The sequence below is a fragment of the Dacryopinax primogenitus genome, assembly GCF_000292625.1.
Source record: "Dacryopinax primogenitus strain DJM-731 SS1 chromosome Unknown DACRYscaffold_15, whole genome shotgun sequence".
NCBI lineage: Eukaryota > Fungi > Basidiomycota > Dacrymycetes > Dacrymycetales > Dacrymycetaceae > Dacryopinax > Dacryopinax primogenitus.
The window spans coordinates 617,443-632,426 of record NW_024467212.1 but is presented as its reverse complement, the minus strand read 5'-3'; the positions used below and the strand labels follow the sequence as shown (position 1 = coordinate 632,426).

The 14,984-nt window shown below is 52.0% G+C and overlaps 5 protein-coding genes across 5 annotated transcripts; 3 read left to right on the top strand and 2 right to left on the bottom strand.

Moving 5' to 3' along the window:
* Positions 1 to 56: 56 nt before the first annotated feature.
* On the bottom strand, positions 57 to 2,367 carry DACRYDRAFT_69406 (uncharacterized protein). Its single transcript, XM_040775900.1, has 9 exons — positions 2,260 to 2,367; positions 2,113 to 2,207; positions 1,861 to 2,051; positions 1,564 to 1,804; positions 1,403 to 1,512; positions 1,205 to 1,349; positions 855 to 1,156; positions 412 to 805; positions 57 to 362 (listed from the first exon to the last, which is right to left on the bottom strand). Exons 2-9 carry the CDS (start codon positions 2,170 to 2,172, stop codon positions 99 to 101), a joined length of 1,707 nt encoding a protein of 568 aa, XP_040626562.1. The 5' UTR covers positions 2,173 to 2,207; positions 2,260 to 2,367; the 3' UTR covers positions 57 to 98.
* A 596-nt stretch (positions 2,368 to 2,963) lies between these two features.
* Positions 2,964 to 4,073, top strand: DACRYDRAFT_23721 (thiamine diphosphate-binding protein). The gene is made up of 5 exons (XM_040773361.1): positions 2,964 to 3,173; positions 3,232 to 3,303; positions 3,352 to 3,365; positions 3,419 to 3,488; positions 3,544 to 4,073. The coding sequence occupies exons 1-5, from the start codon at positions 3,095 to 3,097 to the stop codon at positions 3,729 to 3,731; spliced, it is 423 nt and encodes a 140-aa protein (XP_040626561.1). The 5' UTR covers positions 2,964 to 3,094; the 3' UTR covers positions 3,732 to 4,073.
* Positions 4,074 to 4,082: 9 nt separating this feature from the next.
* On the bottom strand, positions 4,083 to 7,696 carry DACRYDRAFT_23719 (alpha/beta-hydrolase). Its single transcript, XM_040773360.1, has 10 exons — positions 7,285 to 7,696; positions 7,012 to 7,234; positions 6,247 to 6,959; positions 5,846 to 6,197; positions 5,694 to 5,796; positions 5,119 to 5,631; positions 4,989 to 5,069; positions 4,462 to 4,936; positions 4,335 to 4,405; positions 4,083 to 4,286 (listed from the first exon to the last, which is right to left on the bottom strand). The coding sequence occupies exons 1-6, from the start codon at positions 7,634 to 7,636 to the stop codon at positions 5,431 to 5,433; spliced, it is 1,944 nt and encodes a 647-aa protein (XP_040626560.1). The 5' UTR covers positions 7,637 to 7,696; the 3' UTR covers positions 4,083 to 4,286; positions 4,335 to 4,405; positions 4,462 to 4,936; positions 4,989 to 5,069; positions 5,119 to 5,430.
* A 251-nt stretch (positions 7,697 to 7,947) lies between these two features.
* DACRYDRAFT_117853 (uncharacterized protein) lies at positions 7,948 to 13,375 on the top strand (the record flags this gene model as incomplete). The annotated part of the gene is made up of 12 exons (XM_040770469.1): positions 7,948 to 8,175; positions 8,222 to 8,609; positions 8,665 to 9,174; positions 9,221 to 9,885; positions 9,942 to 10,365; positions 10,420 to 10,676; positions 10,727 to 11,085; positions 11,135 to 11,806; positions 11,861 to 12,048; positions 12,104 to 12,226; positions 12,279 to 12,943; positions 12,996 to 13,375. The coding sequence occupies 11 exons, from the start codon at positions 7,948 to 7,950 to the stop codon at positions 12,542 to 12,544; spliced, it is 4,080 nt and encodes a 1,359-aa protein (XP_040626559.1). The 3' UTR covers positions 12,545 to 12,943; positions 12,996 to 13,375.
* Positions 13,376 to 13,684: 309 nt separating this feature from the next.
* Positions 13,685 to 14,068, top strand: DACRYDRAFT_41819 (uncharacterized protein; the record flags this gene model as incomplete). The annotated part of the gene is made up of 3 exons (XM_040774510.1): positions 13,685 to 13,823; positions 13,886 to 13,955; positions 13,987 to 14,068. Coding segments are annotated over 3 exons (291 nt in total), but the record flags the coding sequence as incomplete, so codon positions are not given.
* Positions 14,069 to 14,984: the final 916 nt, after the last annotated feature.

Sequence of the window (14,984 nt, the reverse complement as noted above, 5' to 3'; positions counted from 1 at the left end):
GCGCATGGACTTGCCGTAGTCACTCCTGAACACAACTCCAACCCGACCGTTTCTGCATGAGTCACAATAATGCATCGCTCAACTGAACTAAGTGGTAGCTAGGCCTCAATCTCGACTCTGCGAGCATTTGCCCCTCCCCAAACTGCGCGCCCCGTTCGTCCCGAAGTCTGTCGCGATTGCGCCGCTGGCGCATCGCTTTTCTCCACTTGACCATTAACAGGCGGCGTCACAGCTGCAGTCTTTGTGATGGGAAGTGGCTGGCTACGCATGCTATCGAATACCCGCTGGGCATGCTCAATGTTACGAATGAACCACCCTCCGTATCTGCGCCCAACCGTAGACTCTGCGATGTGTACGGTATTCTGAGGGAGTCTCAGACTTAGCATATGATGAAAGTTGACTGAACAGTACCTCTTCAATAGCAAAGTCGAGATCACTCGTGGAAACCACCTCCCCTTGAAGCAAGCTGCCAGCAGATGTTGCGGGTCTCGTTACGCTTCGCGAAGACTGCTTCATGACCATCATCTGCTGAACAAGTTCCTCCTCATCCACATCTAGGAAGTTGGCAAGTTTACCAGCATCCAGTGATGTATAGAGCTTGAGGAAGCTTCGGAGTGTAGGAACAGCATCCTGAGCGTGAACATCCGAGAGGAAAAGGGCAAGATGCTTCTGAGCAGGATCAGCTGGCGGTTCTTCTAACCATGCCGCCAACTGCACTTCGTTTTCGTAAGGAGGCGGATTCGCCGCGATGAATTTCGGACAGGCAAATGTGAAGAGCTCTTCGAATGCTTGCAACCCCTCTGAACTATGCAAAAGTCAGAAAATATCGCGGCTGCATAATGCAGAGGAGGTACCCTTGTGTCATCTTGGTGTATTGATCACCATACTTCTCTTTGACAGTGTTCATGATGTTGTCATCCAATCGAGATGGAGACAAAGCGCTGCATATAGCCAATAACGCATACATGCGATCTCCGGTCTTGTTGACCTGATCGTATTGGTAGCTTCGAGTATGATATTGCCTCATTCGGTTGATGAAGTTGAGGATTGTGACAAACATGCGGATAGCGTCAGGGTATCGGCGGAGCATGAGGTAGCAGAATCCAACATAGTAGTAGGTGGCGACATGGCACGCGGTGACGCGGGCAAGAGGAGCCTGCACGATGATGTGAGATCAATCACCCGTGCAGTTCTGATCACAAACCTTCTGTGATAACTCGACATTATCCATAACCTTCAGGGCTAAAGTATAGTCGCCGAGCAGAGTATGCACCCGCAACAGTCCGATAATACTGAAATAACCTAGCATCCGATATAAGGATCGTGTGCCATACTCCCCAACAAGTTCGCTAATCTGCCTTAGTCATAGACGTAGACCATATAAAACAGAAACAATTCTTACGCAACGGCTTCCGTGCTTTCCCCAGCTTGTGTCGCCTTGAGGTATTCTAGGATCTGCGACTTTTGAATTAATGAATACAAGACATTGAGGACACTGTAGCAGCTCCAGATCTGTCGCATAGTTAATTGAACGCTTTTGACATGGAGACCCGAAGGACACACCTGGGTGGCCTCAGCAAGCATAGCCATCTCATCCTCGCTCTTTGACCCGACCTTATTCTTCCACGAGCAGAATGATTGAAACTGGTAGATGAATTCATCTATGATATCCCAAAGCCACTGGTCTGGAAGATCCAGTGGGGCAGGGCCGTCCGAATTCAGCAGATAGTTAAAAAGCTCGCAGGAATTCTCGTAAGAATGGAATCGATCGTCGATGTTAGGAGAGAGCCGCGAGTAAACGTGACTAACAGTATTACACAAAATAAGTACTGCAAGTTAAAGGCGACGGAGAAGGCGCACCGGTAATATAGCTCTCGATACAGGATCAAGAATATTGGGTCATCCCCGACAAGGGGAGAGATCGTCTCAGCCTCTGGCCACTCCGTCTTGCTGTAGAATTTTTCGGTGAGGCGGTTCCAGCCACTCTCATACGCAAGGCTAATCTCTGGAAGATTGCCGTCACGGATAGACTGATGGAAATGTACGATGAACTGTAACATGTAATTCAGTCGTTCAACATGTCCAGCCAGACACGGGACTCAGGACACGCACACGCTTCACAGCGTCTGGTACGGAGGCGAGTTGCTGTTGTTGATTCAGTTGCATCTGCATAGCAGCAAGCGTGGCCTGATCAAGCTGGACTTGGTCTGTGCAAAGGTATTCCAGCTGAAGACCCAAAAGTGAGGGGATGTGACTGACCATCATATAGACCAGGAACGCCGCTCTGAACATAGTTGCCTATAGCAAAATCCAAGTTGTCGCCTAGGTCCTCATCCAGCTCCTGCTCATAGAATTTTCGCTGTGCCATGACGTTTTCTCAGTATGAAATGCGCAGAGCTGCACAAAGCGATGGCAGAAATTGAGCACTTTGGGCTCAGGGGACGGTGTAGTATTTTGGCAAATTCTGCTTCCGCTGGCATTCCCCCTTGTTTGATGGCGTCTAAGTGGGTGCTGGCAAAGAGAACACACATATCCATTCACACACACACAGGCGTGTGCCCCTTCACTACTATCACCACACTCGATACACTTGGGACAGACAACCACGCTCTACACTACAGCCGCCCTGTTTCCTGACCTCTCCATTCAATCTTGCTGTGACATCTGTTGTTATTCGGGAAGGGAAGAAGTTCGGCCTTGTTGTAGCAGCAACATCAAGCACTTATACTGCCCACCACGACCATGTCAGTAACGACGAGATGAAGTAGGTAGTAGCCACTGATATTATCATTTTCCCAGAGTTATGTTGATGCTCGAGACTACTATGAGGCCATCTGGAACCTATGCGTGGAAACCCGGTATGGTGGGAAGGCAGCATTCTATGCCTCGGTTTGAAATTCTCCCGTCTCGACGAAGTTAGGCACGTCCGGTTCTTTGACTCCGCCCGTTTTCAGTACTGCGGTGTCGAGTTGAAGTTGGAATCACAAGTCCTGCGGTTAAAAGTTCCTCCGCTGGTTTGAGCATTTTATGAAGAGGTTCAGAGAGACTGTTCCACTGGAACGCACTCCTCTGTACCCATTCGAGTGGATTTAGGATGCCTTATACGACATCCAGCGCCTTCTTTGAAGTTCTGTCCTTATGGGGGATCACACATTGCTTTGTCAATTTGGGATGTTCGTGCCGCATTTCAGCCAGCGCATTGCTGAATATTGATTTCGCCGTCGCACGCAGCTGACCATCCCAGCCTGGTGGAAGCCCTCGCTGAGGCCAAGGCAAATGGGAGGATTGTGCCGCGTATAATTAGTGAGATATCTCGATGATTCTTGTATGATTTCTTACAAACATGGTCAGCTGCCCCGCACGAGGTGAGTGCGCCTGCTGCAGTAGTTTCAGGTCACGATTCAACGCTTGCCCTGAGTTTGTTGCTCTTTCTGCAGCCCAAGGTTTCTATCAAGCGACAGGAAAGGTAGCAGCTGTGATCCTTCATGGTGAGACGCGCTCTTTACGCTCTCACAACAATAACATCCAATACTTTTGGACCAGTTGACGTCGGGATGCAAAATGCTGGTGGGGCGATTCACAACCTGTTTCGATCCCGCACTCCCTGCATAATTTTTGCTGGGTTAAGTCCATTCACCCAAGATGATGAACTTCCTGGCACTAGAAACGAGTTTATTCACTGGGCAAGTTCGAGTGCTGACGGGGAGAACATTGGAACTGAGGCTGTATAGATTCAAGACAATCACAACCAGGCTGGTATTGTTCGAGATTACAGCAAATATACATACGAAATCCGGTAAGCGGTTCGGAACATCCCCGTGATATGCTTTTCATTCATCTTCTAGAACGGGTCAAAACATTGCACAGGTTATGTCCAGAGCGCTACAGCTTGCAACCAGTGAGCCAATGGGGCCAGTGTATCTTCTTGGTGCCCGCGAAGTCATGGAGGAAAATGTTCCTGCCCCTTCCTTGAATCTCTCTCACTGGCTACCTGTTGCCAGTCCAGCTTTATCGCCTGCGGCTGCATCGACCATTGCAGACCTCTTGAGTCAGGCACACTCTCCGTTAATTTTGACCACGACACTCGGGCGTGATATCGAAGCGGTACCAGAGTTGGTCAAGCTGGCCGAAACACTTTCTATAACAGTCATTGAGGCGACCCCCTTCATCGCGAACTTCCCACCTGAACATGACCTTTATGCTGGTGTGCACTGGAGTGGTCAAGGACAGAACAAACTCCTGGCGGACGCCGATGTGATCCTTGTGATCGACTCTGATGTGCCATGGTAAGCTGGGGAAATCCGTTTCGCTACGTTTTCTTGAGCGAGTCACAGGGTTCCCCACGAGAACAGGCCGAGTCCAAATGCTACTATCATACATATCGATGTTGACCCATTGAAGACTGGTATGCTGCCTCAGAAGTCATCCACCATTGGTGCTTATTTATTAATTCTGCTTCAGCCATGCCGCTATTCTACATTCCCGCTCGGTTTCGTTACAGCGCCTCTGCGAAAGAAGCTCTTCGCCAAATCAGATCCGCAGTTAATATCACACCACAAGTAGCCAGCAGGGTCAACGACCGCCTGGTGGCTGCCAAAGCAGCTCGTCAGGATCGGCTCGATCGCCTGGCGAATATAGTACGACAACCTTCTGTAGTTCCGAATACCGCGAGCGTCCCCGCCCTTCTTGCGAATTTGAAGAGTGCGCTCCCTGCCAATACCCTCATGCTGTGCGAAACTATTACCAATTATGCTGTGACGGTGGATCTCCTCGCACCAAAGCCAGGACAATACCTGACATCTGGAGCATCGTCTCTGGGCTGGCATGGCGGTGCTGCCGTTGGCGTCGGTCTCGCAATCGAAGCCGGTCTAACGCTGGCAGAGGCCGAACATGGAAATAAGCCCTTGATTTGTTGTGTCACTGGGGATGGGTCGTAGTAAGGCAGAGATGTGATCAACCTCCGAAACGCGCTGATGACACTTAATCAGTATGTTCTCGGTACCGTCTACGGTACACGCAATGGCGTCGCGATATGGGATAAATTTCCTCACTGTCATTCTCTGCAATGGGTGCGTCGTCTGAACGTTGCATGGCGAACAGTTTGCTCATTGCCTGCAGTGGTTGGAGGGCTCCAAAAATGTCTGCCCTCGCTGTCCACCCTTTCGGCTTTGCCTCCCGTATTTCGGGCGAAGAAATGGGCGTTAGCTTCGGCAAGCCTCAGTCACAGTACGGCGAGATTGCCCGGGCTGCCAGCGGCGGTGGCGATCACGTGCTTGTTGCTAGAGTTTATCAAAATGAACTACTCGGTGCGACTTTCAAGAAGGCTGTGGCTGCTGTGCAATGCGGCAAGTCCGCTGTTGTCGAAGTGATCATCCCAGAACTGTAGATTTCAGATTGTCTTTAGGAGGATGGGTTCTGTACAGACTGCAGTCACGGCTTCAACCCCCAGACTTGCTCGTACCAGTTTAGCTCTCGTTCCGCAGCTTCTTTCATGGTTTCTGCTTTCCTCCAACCGTGGCCTTCGCCATCAAACACCACCATGTCCACCACGCCACCACGTTCTTGTACTTTCCTTAGAATTAGCTCAGCCTGCTTTGGTGGGACAACTGGATCAATGGATCCTTGCAAGAGCTTCGCACAGAGACTGTCAGATATACGGAGTTTCCAAATGCTATAAACCCAGTGTCACGTACCAACAGAGGTGCCTTGATATCCTCTGCCTTATTGATGGGCGACCGATCGCGTAACACCTCCTGAGTTTCATCAACTGTACCGCCTAACAGTTTATCTCCATATCTAGATGTGCGTGAGCCAATCTGAGGACTTAAGTGATGCTTAAACACACCTTGATTCAAACTTATGTGTCTCGCCTGCCAATGCCTTCAGATCGCTGATCCCAAACAAGCTGACGCCCGCTGTATATATGTCTGAATAGTCACACAACGCAGCCAGCACTGTAAACCCGCCACTTGATCTTCCTCGGATCCCCACACGCTTACGGTCGATCAGTCCCTCGTCAGCAAGTGCAGAGACACATGCCGCCGAGTCGCGGACGTCAACGATGCCCCACTGACCGTTGAGCAGGTCTCGGTACGCCTTGCCGTACCCTGTACTGCCACCATACTGGACATCGATCCATGCATATCCACGGGATGTGAAAAATTGAACACCAAGGTTCAAACCGGGCTGCGCAGCGCCTAAAGTCGTGATTAGTCATGATGCGTCGGAGCTGAAGAGAGCAACAACCTGTCGGACCACCATGGACTGAAACGAGAGCAGGGGGTCTCTCCCCGGAAGGGGAGACATATTCTGGGTTTCTGGGCGGATAGTACAATATATGTACAGGCCCGTCTGGGGTCCGGAGAGTCTTGGCCTCTGCGCCTGAGAATAGCTCCGTTGGGAAGTCCACAATGCTCGGACTTTGAATTGTCTGATAGTTGACCTGTTCACCCACGAGTGTGAGAAGGATCGAAGAGAGCGGCGTGGTGTCAGTCGCTCCGAGCATGATAGCTTGTGTGGCCGAGATAGGGTAGAGCTGGGTCATGGCAACGAAGGGTACGTCAAGGCGTTTGTACTTTGGGGCGGGACAAAGAGTGAGTAAATTCAGCCGATGTATTCCTTGGTCGACTGATATAATGAGCGCTATATCGGGGCTCAACACTGCGATGTTAGAGATCCCAAAAGTCCATTGAGGAGCTGTAAACTCTTGAGGAATGGGCTCAGGAAGCAACGGGCCTACTTTTCCCGTGGTGACATCGTACGACCAGGGGTTCCAAAAGCCGGAGACATCGCTCTGGAACAGCAGAGTAGTTGGAGATATCCACGTGGGCTCAGCGATGGAGACTTGGCCGTCGACACCGGCGATCGTCCTAGTTTCTTCTATGGAAATGTTGGACTGGGAGGAGGACACCTGCGCAAGCTTGAGAAGGCCGCCATCCCAGGGCATGTTAGGATGCATCCTATGTCCCATCAGTGCCCCTATCACAGAACGCGGGAAGAGAGAGCAGTCACCACTGATACCAGCATAACCATTTCCCATCGGTGCTCCATCTGGGAGAAGAGTAGAAGTCTGCTCCAGTAGCGATCGGCTGTGGGGCCTCCCCAGGACGGAGAAGCACGATAGTGTTTACCACGTCTGCGGGTGCGGGCTTCGTGTGATCTTCCATAACAGAGACGAGGATGTTGGGATTGTCTGGGTAGGGGCGAAAATCAGCATACCGGAAATTTTTGTTTTCTATTCTCGGGTTTGAGTGGGCGTCGGGTGATATGGGACGGGCAGCGCACCGGGAGTGAATGCCTCCACCTGCCCATCCTTCACCGTGTAGATCCTACCACTTCCATAATCTGAGAAGAACACTATGCCTTGCTCTGCCCAGAGCGCGCCGCCCCCATACTCATGAACCCCGGACCTAGCATTCCACCCAGAGCCAAAAACATCTTTCTCCTTCGTGAGATCGTCAAGGGAAGAGGAAACGACGACGCTCCTTCCACCCTCGGAAGGACGGGACTCGAGTCGGTAGATCTGTTTAGTAGATGGATCTGCTGCCAGAGCGGTATATGTAGTGGACGAGGCGGTGAGAGCGTCCGCAGTCAGCGGTGACTTCCAAGTGCCATACGGTGCGACAGTAGGAGTCATTGTAAAAATCAATCGCAAAGGGACAGGAGAGATCGTAAGATAACTGTAATTGCAAGATAAGAGGGTATGTACCAGCCTGAAGTGGTGAAAATACTTGAACAACTGGCGGGTGGCCAGCTTCCAATAGTCGGCCACGTAAGAGATGACTCGGCAGATGAGATGGTTCGGCGCCTCTTCAGGGGATTGAGCCCCCTATCGGCAATAAGCGCACAACCAAGACAACACTAGTCGACGTCGACGTCTTAAGCACAACAAGTGATCGTAGGCACATCTATGCGAGCTCATCACTGACAGTGGTAACTCACCACGCTATGGCGAGCGAGGACGTCCTTTCTGCAGCTCAAATTCCCCTCCCAGGAACCAGTCCAGAGGATGACGCCTACTGGGTCGGTTCGCCTGACTATCGATCTGAGTCAAGCACAGGCATGTTTTGCTTAGAATCGCATCGTGAATCCAGTTTTGACTATCTGAAAGATCCCGTTGGAAAGAGCACTTTCTATCAAAAGTTCAAGATAGATTTCAAAGAACCCGTTGGGAATGTGCGTATCACTGAGCTTTCGCTGCCACTTGGCTCACCTGCACAAGCTGAGCATCTCCCCCGCTGGGCGTGACGTCGTCCTCGCCGCTCGGAAAGGGCTCTTCATCATTGACCTTGAGCAGCCCTATTCTTCTCCACGATTTCTTCCGCAAGGCGGAACCTGGGAAGTCGCCGACGTGCAATGGAATCCCCATCCTTCCCGCGCCGAGCTGATCGTCAGTACCTCATCGCAGAAGCTCCTCATATGGAATCTCTACCTCTCTGGCAAGAGCAGCATAGATCAGATTCTTCATGCACACTATCGCGCGATTACAGACTTGAACTGGCATGCGTACGAGCCCGAAATAATTGCGAGCTGTGGCATCGATAGCTGGATCTGGAGCTGGGATTTAAGGCAGGGGCCGAAACCGGCCATGGGGTTTTGTGCCTGGAATGGTACGCTCAGTTCTACCTGATACCGAACTTGTATCACTAAGTATACCATTTTCAGCGAGTGCAACCCAAGTCAAATGGAACCGGCAAGACGAGCACCTCCTTGCCTCGTCGCATGACAACTACGTTCTCATCTGGGATAGGCGTAAAGGCTCCGTCCCGCTCATCACCATGCGCGCACACGATACGAAGATATACGGAATCGACTGGTCTCGCCGGCGGCGGAACGAGCTCGTCACCTGCTCGCTGGATAAGACGATCAAGTTCTGGCGGTTCGATGAGATGAGCCGGTTACCGCATGCGCCACTGGACAACCTGCCGCGTTCAACCTCCTTAGAAGAGAAAGAATTTACTCCAACGGGGGTCATTAATACAGGTTATCCTATCTGGAGGGCGAGGCATTTGCCATTCGGCCATGGCGTCCTGAGCATGTCTCAGAGGGGCGAGAACACTCTCGATATGTGGAGCTATGGCGCGCCAAACAAACCCGTTTACCAATTTGAGGGTCACACGAATGTTGTAAAAGAGTTTGTATGGCGAACCAGGGGTGGAGCAGACCTGGATCACGGTTCGCCGGCTGTTTCTTTAGTTCTATCTGTATTAAAACTTGGCAGATGACCGTGAGTTCCAGCTCATCACCTGGTCTAAAGACCACACCCTCCGTGGCTGGCCCCTCGATCGCTCCGTTTTAGAGAAAGCAGGTTTCCGGCCGGGCGCTAAGATTAAAGTGATCCACTCGCGCCGAAATGCGCCGGATATCTCCTTTCGCGTGCCACCTCAGCAGTCGCCGACAAGGAAGATCACTTTCTCAGCCCCCATGGTGGGGAGGTCCATTCTCGCTGGCGTCCGTGCGACACCACAGCAAGGAAATATGAAGACGCCTAGAAGCGGTAGCGATAGGGAGGCAGTGGGAAAGAACGGACACAGGACAAAGCCCAAGAAAGCAACTTTCCATGATGGAGGCTTCATGACCCGAGGGCATACTCGCGGTCGACCCGCGCGTGGGGGTCTGGATCAAATGACATGGATATCCAGTGTGCGTTTGGAGAAGCAGACGATTGTTGATGCAACTCAAGTTATGCAAGACTCCCCTGAGCTGCCAGAATCTAGGAATGACTCTGGGGGGCAGTCTCCATCCAGGGCGAGCTCGCTCGGTAAAGGGAGCACGAGAGGAGGGCGGAGCTCAAGTAGGGAGCTGGCGGAGGATAGGCCGTCGGATATCGCCCAGGAAATGGCTGCTGTCGCACAGACTTTTTCTCCGAGGGTTAAATTCGAAAAGGTGAATGAAGGGACATGTCGGCTGAAGCGCGAAGCACTTATCATCTTGTCCTGCAGATTGATGTTACTGCTAGGACATGTACCATCTCCTTACACGGGCCATGGCTAGAGTCCGACCCGGTCTTTCTGCGCGTAGCATTCACTTTTCCGTCCAACTATCCCCGCTCTAGCAGCCTTTCAAGCACACCACATATCGAGCTTGAGAAAACTTCCACTCTCCCTCTTCGAACTCGAGCGTATTTGCTCCGCCATCTGAGAGAGCTTCGCATGCAGCGACGCCCGTGTCTCGGGGCTTGCGTGCGCTTTCTTCTGGGCATGCCGGACATGGACGGCAGATTTGGCACGGTCGATCTATTTGATGACGATGAGGAGTCGGACGATGAGGATCGTGGGAGACAGTCTGCTCGGGAGGTAATGGCGAGGAAGTTCAATCTGAATGTTCCGACTGCGCGTAGAGGTGGGGCAACGTTTGGGCCTAACGGTGAGCTTCCTGTCATTATATGAATACTATGCATATGCTCATGGTGAACCACAGGTGAGCTTGTGTATTTTTACGCACCACCCCTTCGTATCCTGGCAGCGGAACGCCTCAAGACCTCTCGATCTCCTTCGACCGTCTCTCGCAACACTACTGTATCGGATACAGCTAGAAGGCGAGAAGCGGAAGCCAACCCTCTCAGCAATGCCATGGCTGGCTTGCTTCGCTTGTCGCAAACACCGGGAGGGAAGGAGACCGAGCCAGTGACGCGGACAATCACCAGTGCGCTTCCCGCAGAGGTTTCGCAGAATTTGGTGTGTGAAGTAATTCGAGAGGCGATATATCTTATCCAATCCTCCCGTAGCTCGCATCTGCCACAAAAATCCGTGCGAGAGGCTCTGGACCTTCAAATGATTCTGGAGACCGTCTCGCGATCCAAACCACCGTGATATCTCCACCAAAGGTCTTCATCAGGGATGTCTCGCACATTATCCCTGGCGACAAGGAACTAGCGAAGGACTTATCCTGTCGAAAGGGTGACCTGGCGGAGATGTGCGAGATTAACATTGCTGTTGCACGCAAACATGGCCGACCAGATCACGAACGCATTTGGCTGGCCTTCCTCGCCATTGTCACCATCACTTCCGAGAGACCCGAAGGCTCCAAACGGGGCACTTGGTTCTCTGCTACAAATCCTCTAGCTCAAGAGATTGTTAAGACATCGTGAGCAAATGAATCAACCGTGTTGACCACGTATTGAAGGTTCCTCTAGCCTCTGTGAAGCCGAGTCATCAAAAGACGTCCAGATGCTTGGCATGATTGCTTGTCTCTTGCTGCAGAGTCGTGGCAGAAAACGGCCACTCCAGGAGATCCCGAGCACCCCAAAGTTCGTATCCAAGCCATCTACAAGAGCGTTCTCTTTGAAGTCCCCTATGGAGATTCGACTCCAAATTCCACCTCCAACTCCTCCCCATCTGCAGACGTCTCCTAATCTCAACAGCCCGAGTCCTCCTTCTGTTCCTTCCACATCGTCGCGTAACAGCAGCTCGTGGTCTAGCTTGGCGTCGAAGCTTCTGAGAGCAGCGACTGAAACAACGCCGCCACCTTCCAGTGCTTCTCGCACAAGAACATTATCCCAGGAAACCAAACCTGGATCATCCCCGGAACGAGCACCAAATTCTATCCCGGTCAAGTCACCATGGAAGGCGTCCCAAGCGCGGCTCACGAGACTTGCGGATCGGATCACTAATGATGCTACTTCGCCTACAGGATATAAATCGCACACCGACCCTGTTAAATCCCTTGCAAGCAATACGGGCAGGATGCTGGTGACCTTGACGTCAGAAGGCCATCAGAGTCAGCGAGAATACTCGATGAAGACATCCAAGCTGAGACCCACGCCAGAGCATCCTCAGATGACGTTACAGTGGCACGGGGCACCGAGGTAATCATTTCGTTGGATCGAGGTATTATTCTCACAACTAACTACACTTCACAGGATGCCTAAGTCTTCCTTCTTCACCCCCCTCGTTGTGAATCAGCTGGAAGACTATGTGAGAGCATACGCGGAGCTTCTAGTGCGATGGCAATTGTTTCAACGACGAGCTGAGCTCTGGGAAGCAAGCTTTCCTAATTCTAAATCCCAAGATGTCCGGAATCTTGTCCCGGAAAGCGAGGAGAGCCTTGGTATTGATTGGTTGCTTTGAACAAATCAGCCCCAAACTTACTCCTATTTACGCAGGTTTAGAGATGCGTTGCCAACGATGCCACCGATTGGGTGTCGTCAGGGTGGGTGGAAAGTGCGCCATATGTCAAGTGACATTTACGAGACCCAAGTGCGCATTCTGCCGATTACCGGTCAGCAGTAAGTACCGAACATTACTGTGTTGTCCATATAGTGAAACTCAGTTGCTCAGGATTGGACCGCATCTGCCTACTTTGTGGGCATTGCATGCACGATCAGTGCCGTAATCTGGTTTTGAACCGGTTGGAATCAGCAGACAAGTTCGTTTGTCCTTCCGGCTGTGGGTGCCGCTGCGATTCCTGCGGATTGTTCTACTCCCATGAGGAAGACACGCAAGAGGCAGACATCACGTTGCGAAGCGCCTCTCCTGATACAACTGGCTCGGCAATGCTGACGCCAAGAGGACGGTCGGTGGTCAGACCAGCGATGACCTCCTGATAAGATGTGATCGGGCTCAAGGCGGGCTCGGCGGCTAATTGGGAATTTGGGTTGGGCTTCCCGATTCTGTTGCTTTTCTTTTTGTCGTGAAAGTCAGCAGAGTTGTCCATCCTAAGGACAACTCATGTATTTGGTAGCAAATTTTCCTGTAACCCGGTGAATCCGGGTGGGCACGTGTTTGACTAAGATGTCGGAGGTTGGTATTTGGATGAGAGTGGGGTAGGGCATCCGTTATAATCCGCTCGATCTTAAGGAGGGAAGGTCCGAAGGGGGGTATTCGGGAAGGTAGAGGAGGAGAATTGGAGGGCGAGAGGGGTTTAAGGGGAATACATGTTGTGCCCGCTCGAATCCCGAGGGTTTGACAGGCGGGTCAAGGGCGGGCGCGAAGGTAGTGCCTACGTAAGCAACTTCCTTCAGGGCAACCCGTCCCCGAGGCTCACCACGCCAAAAGTGTCACCAACTCGACCGCCGCTATGCACACCCTCTTGGCCAGCAACGAGGCCAAACACTCTATCATCGCCCCTTGTCTTCCCTCCATCCTGTCTTCTTGTGTTTGAAAAGTCAATACCATCAATTACCCCAAGGATCGCTTCTCAGAACGCTGCGCCCTCAGCCCATAGACTGCCCAGGGGCAAACGACCGGTATTCAGCCGTACTAGGACATGAAAACGTGCTGGGCCTCGCGCATTGTGACACGCCAGTCCTTCTTCATCTCTTGTATTCCTGCTTTCCTTCCCCCCCATTCTTCAGTTCACGACGGCTACCGAGGGTGCTATTTCTGACGAGGTGGCTTCAATAACCTACGGTACCCCGCCCGCATCACCTCCTCCTCCCCCGATGCTGGGCATCTTACCAGCGGAGACGCTCCTCGAGATCCTCACCTTCCTCCCCCTCTCCGATCTCATCTCCGTGCAGTTGACATGCAAGCACTGGAGCCAACTGGTCTGCACTAACGAAGACTACCTGTTTCGCAATTGGTTTCGTGCATCACGCGACGACAGACGTGACGTTTCGGAACTTGAGCTTGCCAAGGGAAGGCATGGTCTGAAATGGTTGGAATGTGTTTTGACTTGGAAGAGTCTAGGTCAGTGTTGCCATTTCCCACTGTTGCTCAGATTGCTCACGCACAGAAACCCAGTGAGGCGACATATCCTCCTCGAGAGGAGCTGGACAGGTAGAGGGAAGGCAGTCATACGCTCACTACCCCGCTCGAGCCATACGGTTCATCGATTCAAGGTGGATGAGGTTGAGCAGACGCTTTTAATATCTAATAATTCTGGTACGTATCCACCTCGCCCACAAGGCCCAACCCCGCATGTTCTGAAACCCTGCTAATGTCAGGCTCGTTGATAGGAGGTCTCAAGGTTGCGGACATAACATCCGACGAGATATTGTGGTCACTACCTGCAGTGTGTCTGGTTTTGTTCAGTGATTCAGCAAAGCTCTAACGTCTCGCAGAGATATGTAGAAGCATATGCACACGTGGAATACGATTCTACACATGGTTACCTCGTCTTCAACCGTTCTTCACACGAAATCGACCTCTGGCAACGATCGACAGATACCCCACATCCTCATGCCCGTCCTTCCCAATTCCAATCCATGCTGAACGAAGGAGTACAGTCACAAGGCCGAGGAAAACTCGTGCCGGTGGCCTCCCTCCATCACGTTGGTCAGACCCGCGCATTTCGTCTTGTATATCCCACGTTGCTGGTGGCAAGCCAAGACGCAGGCACGGCGTATGTGTGGGACATTCCTACGCTCACGTGTCAGGAACTCAATATTGGTCCTGGTTGGACACCTTGGGCTCAGCAATGGATTTACTACGTCGAAGTCAGCCCAAAGCACGTATTTGTTTGCACCGACAATCAGGTCAAAGTTTTTTCTCGGGAAGATGACACGTGTATCCTCGAGTTCCCGCCGACGGACAGCATCCTGAACTTCCCCACAAGAGTGCAGATGATCAGCTATACCCTGGAGAGGAATCCAACAGCCAAGCTTCCTTTACCCGATGCAGCGGGGCGCAATATTCCGGATAAGCCATTGCATGCGGTGTCTCTTTGCACGCTTGCCAAGCCAACAGGGACATTGCAAGAGGCCCAGGACACGGATCCTGAAGCCGAGGAGATCGATTTGAACCCTGATGTCGAGGCGTTTGCTCAAGGAGGGTTGTTCGCGTTCTCTGCTGTTCATGTTTCTCCGGACGGCAAGGATTTTATTGCGGTACACACCAAAGAGTGTCTTTACTACGTGCGGGACTTTGCCAAAGGTGTGGAGGGGCTTGCAGACAGAACATCTGTGCTTCGCTTTGCTGGCGCGAGCATACAGAATCTAGCGTTCGACGGTCGAAGAGCGCTAGTGACCACTGTGAGTGTTTCGCACATTCCAGCTCCGACATGCCTGATAGGTTGTAGTCCAAGGGTGTTTACATCCTTACCCC

Bases quoted from the DNA above. Each gene is read 5' to 3' on its own strand.
- DACRYDRAFT_69406 (XM_040775900.1), bottom strand. From the start codon at position 2,172: ATGCAGATGCAACTGAATCAACAACAGCAACTCGCCTCCGTACCAGAC. The intron at 1,805-1,860 runs GTGCGCCTTCTC...TAATACTGTTAG, and splicing joins TATCGAGAGCTATATTACCG to TCACGTTTACTCGCGGCTCT. The intron at 806-854 runs GTACCTCCTCTG...ACTTTTGCATAG, and splicing joins TACACCAAGATGACACAAGG to TTCAGAGGGGTTGCAAGCAT.
- DACRYDRAFT_23721 (XM_040773361.1), top strand. From the start codon at position 3,095: ATGCCTTATACGACATCCAGCGCCTTCTTTGAAGTTCTGTCCTTATGG. The intron at 3,174-3,231 runs GTTCGTGCCGCA...CGTCGCACGCAG, and splicing joins TTGCTTTGTCAATTTGGGAT to CTGACCATCCCAGCCTGGTG. The intron at 3,489-3,543 runs GTGAGACGCGCT...CTTTTGGACCAG, and splicing joins AGCAGCTGTGATCCTTCATG to TTGACGTCGGGATGCAAAAT.
- DACRYDRAFT_23719 (XM_040773360.1), bottom strand. From the start codon at position 7,636: ATGACTCCTACTGTCGCACCGTATGGCACTTGGAAGTCACCGCTGACT. The intron at 7,235-7,284 runs GTGCGCTGCCCG...ACCCGAGAATAG, and splicing joins GGTGGAGGCATTCACTCCCG to AAAACAAAAATTTCCGGTAT. The intron at 5,632-5,693 runs GTACGTGACACT...CTCTGTGCGAAG, and splicing joins ATATCAAGGCACCTCTGTTG to CTCTTGCAAGGATCCATTGA.